General features: G+C 44.7%; 1 protein-coding gene and 1 non-coding gene across 2 annotated transcripts; both read right to left on the minus strand.

Moving 5' to 3' along the window:
• Positions 1-1,318: 1,318 nt before the first annotated feature.
• Positions 1,319-4,288, minus strand: RPS20 (ribosomal protein S20). The gene is made up of 4 exons (XM_058024267.1): positions 4,179-4,288; positions 2,773-2,872; positions 1,962-2,035; positions 1,319-1,542 (listed from the first exon to the last, which is right to left on the minus strand). The coding sequence occupies exons 1-4, from the start codon at positions 4,179-4,181 to the stop codon at positions 1,360-1,362; spliced, it is 360 nt and encodes a 119-aa protein (XP_057880250.1). The 5' UTR covers positions 4,182-4,288; the 3' UTR covers positions 1,319-1,359.
• LOC131094898 (small nucleolar RNA U54) lies at positions 2,114-2,177 on the minus strand. The gene has a single exon (XR_009115813.1). It is a non-coding gene; the product is annotated as a small nucleolar RNA U54 (small nucleolar RNA).
• Positions 4,289-6,600: the final 2,312 nt, after the last annotated feature.

Consider the following 6,600-nt stretch of genomic DNA (forward strand, 5'->3'; position numbering starts at 1 on the left):
GAAGGCAGAAATGGTGTCAAACCCAGCCAGCTGTACCTAGATCTGTCCAAGTGCTGTCAGTCCAAGGGCTGCTCTGTTAATCAGACTACTTTCATGCAAGTAACTTATGTCAGTGGGTGCAAAGTGTCTCTCCATGTGCTATTTGTTTGCCAATTATTCCTGTAAAGAACAACCCATATAGTACAAGTAATTTCAAAACTATGGCTAGAAGTATTTATCAGGCAGCTTATATTTGTGGCATATTATCAGAAACAGACTTTAAGGAAGACACAGGTGTTTTGTGATGGGGGCGCTTTTCCCCTCTGTTCACACATTTGTTTCTCAAGGAAGTAGGCTTGACACAATTTGTTCCCTTTAACTCACTCACCTCCCTTCAACCAAAGCTCTCAAGCCTAACAACTGGGGGGTCAGAATCCTTGCAAGGCATTAAATTTAAGGAAATTGAAAGCCTCTCCTATCTAGAGTACAAAAGCTCAAGCTTTGGTCAGTTTCAATTCTTAGCAAACATAACCAGGACTTCAACCTGCTTGCAGAGAACCACCACTGCTTGTTTTAATTAGAATTCAAGTTCTCTCTTATGCTTGAAGCAGAAGCAGCAACCTGATCCTTCATGGATTAAACAAAACTGATTTCTGTGACTCGGAGCTTTGTTTTGTTGGTTTAAGGATTAATCGAAGTTCCTTTGAGAGACTTAAAAGCAGCAATAAAAATGGCTGTTTTGTTGCTTTACATATGAAGCTTACTCTTAGCAATAACAGCTATGGCAATCTAAACCTGAAAAGACCATTAGGGAGTTCCATAGTTCCGTTTTGTGACTCTACATGCACATCAAAAGAATAAACTTGTTAATTCAATGTGTTCACCACAAATTAGGAAGTTTTGTAACTAGCACCGCCCCACGAGGACCCTTTGATTGTGACACACATGGGAAGAAAAATAAATTCAAATAAACTAATCGTTGGTTCAGTCTTACACAGCAAGAACCAAGAACTGAAAACTTGGTAATTTTACCTAAATATCAATTTTAATGTAGGTTCTGTGTATAATGTCTGTGTATAAACTAGTGTTTCAGCCAAAATCAAACCCTAAATTATTGAAAATATATTTTTCATAAAGTGCTGCACAACCATATAGCTGCCAGACCCCAATAAAACAAGGACACCCACGTTAAATTTTCCTGGTATTTACAGCTGGCATATTCTTCCTCAAATATACAGTCCTCTCACACAGCATTCCGATTGTGGTTTCTGCTGTCCTCCTTGACAAAAACCATCACAGAACTATCTCTGGGCACACACATAAGAAAAGAAACAAGCGATGAAAATTTGTAAATCAACTTTATTCGAGGATGACCATGGTTTAGGCATCGGCAATAGTAACTTCAACTTCTACGCCTGGCTCGATGCTGATGGAGGTGATCTGCTTCACGATCTCCGAAGGGCTGTGCAGGTCGATGAGCCGCTTGTGGATACGCATCTGGAAGCGATCCCAGGTCTTGGAGCCCTCACCACAAGGCGTCTTCCTGGTAGTGATCCGCAGGGTCTGAAAAGTCAAACAGCAGGGGCATTGAGCTGATGCACTGAGAGGAGCAACCTACCATCACATGGAAAGATCATCACCTACAAACACTATATAGTATCTATGCCATTAGGAAGTTACCTATTAAGTTATAGGTCTACTGGTGTTAACACTCCTTCCCTACATATATAATTTCATTTAAAAAGTGAGCTCGTTGTTAAAATAAATTGAACAGAAAAGCCCTTCCAGATTCAACATGTTTTGCACTTAACAGTTACCCTAGGTGTCATAGCAATGTGTGAAATCATCTTTTTACACTGAGTCAACCTCAGTTTAGTAGCGTTACTTTTACCTCACCTTTTGCTCTTTAAAAAAACATGTTTTTAAGCACACAGTTGCAGGAAGAAAATTAACTTTTAAGACAGGGAAACAATGTCAAGTACCTTGGTGGGCATGCGAACAGGTCCCTTCACCTTCAGGTTTTTTTCCTTAGCACCTCTGATCAGGTCAGCACAGACTGAAAAAAGACACACAATAGCTCAGGTTTGCAACTATTTAACTTGCTTGATTTTTTGAGCAAGTATTTCAAACAAGATGTTGGCTCAGAATAGCGTATGAGTGATCACTGCCATTCATTTTAAGCTTTCTCCTCATAGCCAACCACGTACAACTGGAAGTGTTGTGACACGACGAGCAAAGTCATGGTGCAACAATAATCAGAAGCCATTACTAGATGTTTAAACCATATTTAAGCTGTTATGAGCCTGAAGATCCTGCAAATAGCAACTTTTTTTACATTTTTATTACATGATTAAACACTGGCAAAGCTAATTCCTAAACAAGATTAAATATTTTTTAAAGAATGTCACACTAAACTCTTCATAACACAAATGACAAAATATGGAGAAACCAGTGCCTTTCAGTTCTTACACATTCAAAGTGTGATAACTACTTCAAAATTCTCCATAGGAACTAAAGGGAAGAAGCTGCACTCTTACATGAGTCATGATGTAAGTTTTGCACATAATGAAAATCCCCCAAACACTAACTTTCATTAAAAATGAAATCAGAATTTACTTTCTGGTGTATGAAGCACTTTGGGCTGGCTTTGCAAGCTGAGACACGTACAAAAAGGCAAACAGTAACAGCTTTAATTACAACTGGTTTAAATACACTGTATTTTGCAATGCCTTACATGGCACCTCTTATTCATTACATGACAAGCTCCCCAGGGAAGCAGAGAAGCACACTCACCCTTCTCCAGTGATTTTACATTGCGACTTGTCAAAGTGATTCTAATGCGATGAATCGCCACCTCTTGTTCCACAGGTGCTTTGCCAGTATCCTTAAACGCCTAAAATATTGAAGTTACAAGTATCAGACACTGCAGTGAACACCAACTAACACTGTCCACTGCCTCTTAAAAACAGATCTCCAAAGTGTAAAGAACAATTTAGCTATGGGACTAGAAGAGCTATCTGAAGGGCATGGCAGCATGGTGGAAACAATGGGAAGAGAATGAAAGGGCAAAGTCCTAACTCTAAGGAAAAGCAATTTTTTTGTGTCTGACTACATCTAAGTGTGGGAAGCTGCAAGCACACCCTTCCCTGGTTTGCCTATATACAGCTGGCACCAACATTCGTTTTCCTCAAAAAAAAAAAAGTCAGTCTTTGTGTGTCTTACAACTTAACCTCAGCACAAATGAAACAGCAAAGACTTGATCAATAAACCTGCAACAACTCACACCACGAAACAAAAAGGGGCACCTGCGCAGAAAGACTAATTCGGCCACTCGGGAAACTGATTTGAGGAGCTTAAGCAATTCAACACTTGCAAATAATGGGACATTAATGTCAGTTAAGTGAGCTGATGAAATAGGAATAAAAACATGGACAAAGTTCTTAAGAGAAATGAAATATATATCTACATATGTTTCTATAAAAATGTAAACAGGGGGGTTGCCCAGAGGATGGAGCCAGGCTCTTCTCGGTGGTGCCAACCAGTAAGACAGGAGACAACGGGCAGAAACTGATGCACAGAAGTTCCACCTGAACACGAAGAACGTTTTTACTGTGCATGTGACTTAGCACGGGAACAGACTGCCCAGAGAGGCTGTGTATGGCCTATCCCTCTCTGGAGATATTAAGAGCCGTCCGGGCTGAATCCTGGGCCATGTGCTCTAGGAGCACCCACTGCGCTCCTTTCCAACGCGACCTACTCTGTGCTTCTGTGAAACGCGGCATGTCACACTGGCCATGAGGCGCTAACTGCCGCATTCAGTGACCCGCGTTCGCTAACAAGGGCGGCCTGTGAGGGCAGACACGAGGCCGGATCAGCGCCGCTCACGCCGGGCTGCGGCCGCCTCCCCTCCGCCTGCGCTGCCCCGCGGGGCCGCCCCCGAAAGGAACGGCACTGCCGGACCCCAGGCCGCCCCCGAAAGGAACGGCACTGCCGGACCCCAGGCCGCCCTCCCTGCCCGCCGGCTCGGGGTGAGCTCCGGAGCTGCCCCGGCAGCCGAGGGCCCCCGCGCACGGCCGGGAACCGCAGCGCTCTCCCGGGGCCGAGGGCCTGCACCGCCCGGGCCCGCACGGTGTCCACGCGGCGGGGCCGGCCCGGCGGCCCCGCTCCCTCCCCCGTCCCCGGCACTTCCCCCGCCTCACCATGGCGGCAGCGGGGCCTTCCTGACCGACTTATTCCCGGGCTCGGGCGGCGCGGGGCCCAGCGAACAGCGGTGAGCCAGGAGGCGGCGGCGCGGAGAGGCGGGCGCGGCGGCGGCGGGCGCTTATATAGCGGAGTGGCGCCGCCTCCATCCGGGCGCCGCGGGACCTTTCACCCGCCCGCCGGGCGCGGAAGCCGCGGAGGCTCCGCTTCCTGCGGGGATGGATGGGCGGATGGCGGCCCTGCAGTCCCGGGCACGGCGAGCGGAGCGGGACCCGGGGCCGGCACCGGCACCTCCTGTGCCCCCTCCTCGGGCTTGGCCCGGGCTGGCCTGCGGGGCACAGCGCCCTTACCGCTCGGGTCCCGCGGGTATCTCGGACTCCCGCTGCCTTTCCCGGGAGATTCCGGCGTTCTGCTGGGGGGAGGGCCGGGATTTGGCGCACAGGCGAGGCTTCATCGCTTCCAGGGACAGCGAGCCCGTTCCAGTCTGAGCCTTTGAGTCTTTTTATCTTCTTTCATTACTGAAAGCGACAGGAAGAGAGGACATGGTCTTAAGCTGTGCCAGGGGAGGTTTATGTTGGAATTTAGTAGGGATTTATTTATTCACAGAAAGGGTGACTAGACATTGGAATGGGCTGCCCGGGGAGATGGTGGGCGCTGTTCCTGGGGGGGTTAAGGAACGGCTGGATGTGCCATGGTCTAGCTGGATGTGGAGGGGTTCGGGCACAGGTTGGTCTCTGGCCCCAGAGGTCTGGTCCAGCCCCGTGTGAATCTGTCAAGTGGAGCTGCGAGATCAGAATTGAATGGTTTAAGTAAAAGCGCTCGTTATATTCATGCTTAAATTTAAAAACTGAAATTTTATTTATGGAAGTTCCATTATCTGTTCAGTTTGGGCATTGGAGGGTTATTTCTTACTGAGCATTGTCTTTGATTTGGCCTGGACAGTGGTAATTGTTAGTCCCAGACCAAGAGCTGAAAATATGTCTGTTTCAGGTCACCTCACTGGAAAACCTGAGAAATATGTATTGAAATGATGGCCTATAGTAGGGTCACTATGACTATCTTTTAAAATTAATAATTAAATTTTAATTTGGAGTTCTGTTCAGGAATTATAGACATGTATAATGTTAGCATAACTACTGCACCTCTGGAAGCTTAGTTATTCAAGAAAGTTATTACTATGGTTATTCATACATATGGTTATTCAAGAAAGTTCGCTTGGTGTTTTAAGATGAGCTTACTTTCAGCTCTCACATTCTGCTTTAATATATATTTTTTTCCCCTGCCAGTTGCTTTAGATGTCTTCATTTGGTCCTTAAAACTCATGTGATGCAGTTAACTTTTATATGCCAGCTGTTCCATTTTTTAGGCTTGTTTGCCTAAACTTGGATTATTTGAAATCTCTAATTTACTAATATCCTTTGAAAGTACTAGAGGCTGTATTCTGATAAAGCAGCTCCAAAAAATGTGGATGAAGAAGTTGTCATCCTGTTGCTGTTTCCTGAAATGCAGCAATGTCTTTCGCCAATGGAGATCAGTACGTGAAAAATATGTTTTGGTGATACTCATGTTTCTCTGGTCTCTTGCTCCCTGCAATGAAAACATCATTTTGTTCTGGTGGTTTGTTTTGGAACCTTTTCACAATTACATATATACTATTTTTGAACTCATACCCATGTTTATTCTGTTACCAGCTATTCCAGCTACTTCCTGAGGAAGTTTTCCATCTATAAGTGTTTTAAATTCATCACTCTTAAATACATGACCTCACACTGATCATGCTGAAGCACTTAGTTTTCCAGTAATCCAGATGGTTCCCAATCAGCAGCCTTGCTGCATGGTTTACTTAGAGCTTTTATGAATGTTCTTAGTAAACTTTATTTCCAGATAAAATACTGAGTACTTTGCTGCCAAGAGCTAATTCCTGTGGGATTCAATTAAAAAGATGTCTGACTGAGACAAACCTGTAGCCTTGGTTTTAATTTGCTTGCTGTGAACTGTAGGTGCACAACTGTGCCAGTTTCTCTGTGTCCTACTGAAAAAGTCAATGTGCAAGTGTGTTATATCAACACTGTTCCTATTGTCCACCAAACAAATGCTGTAATTGCATGAGAAAAAAAAAAGTAATTCTGAAAATATACATTTTCCATACATTTGAGCTGTGTAATTTAAGTACAATTTGCTCATTTATTTCTTATTCCTGTATGAAGAAGTTGGTTTTGGTTTGGTGTTTTTTCCCTCGGATTAAGGCGAGGTTGACCGTAAGTGCCTGAATTTGTTCCTTTCTTACTTATTTTCCTAGTATTGGCATTACCTCAGCTTTCTTTGAGATTTTTCCTTTTTTTTCTGAGCTTCCCCAGATTTCTCAGAGCTTATGGAAAATCCACATTAACAGCACAAAAGTCTCCTTTGCCAGCTCTTAAA

This window comes from Melospiza georgiana, chromosome 1 (assembly GCF_028018845.1).
Source record: "Melospiza georgiana isolate bMelGeo1 chromosome 1, bMelGeo1.pri, whole genome shotgun sequence".
Taxonomy (NCBI): domain Eukaryota; kingdom Metazoa; phylum Chordata; class Aves; order Passeriformes; family Passerellidae; genus Melospiza; species Melospiza georgiana.

What these genes read in the sequence shown, in the direction of transcription:
- RPS20 (XM_058024267.1), bottom strand. An exon ending in TGTAAAATCACTGGAGAAGG is followed by an intron (nt 2,036 to 2,772) that starts GTGAGTGTGCTT and finishes GTCTTTTTTCAG; the next exon opens with TCTGTGCTGACCTGATCAGA. An exon ending in CTGTTCGCATGCCCACCAAG is followed by an intron (nt 1,543 to 1,961) that starts GTACTTGACATT and finishes TTGACTTTTCAG; the next exon opens with ACCCTGCGGATCACTACCAG.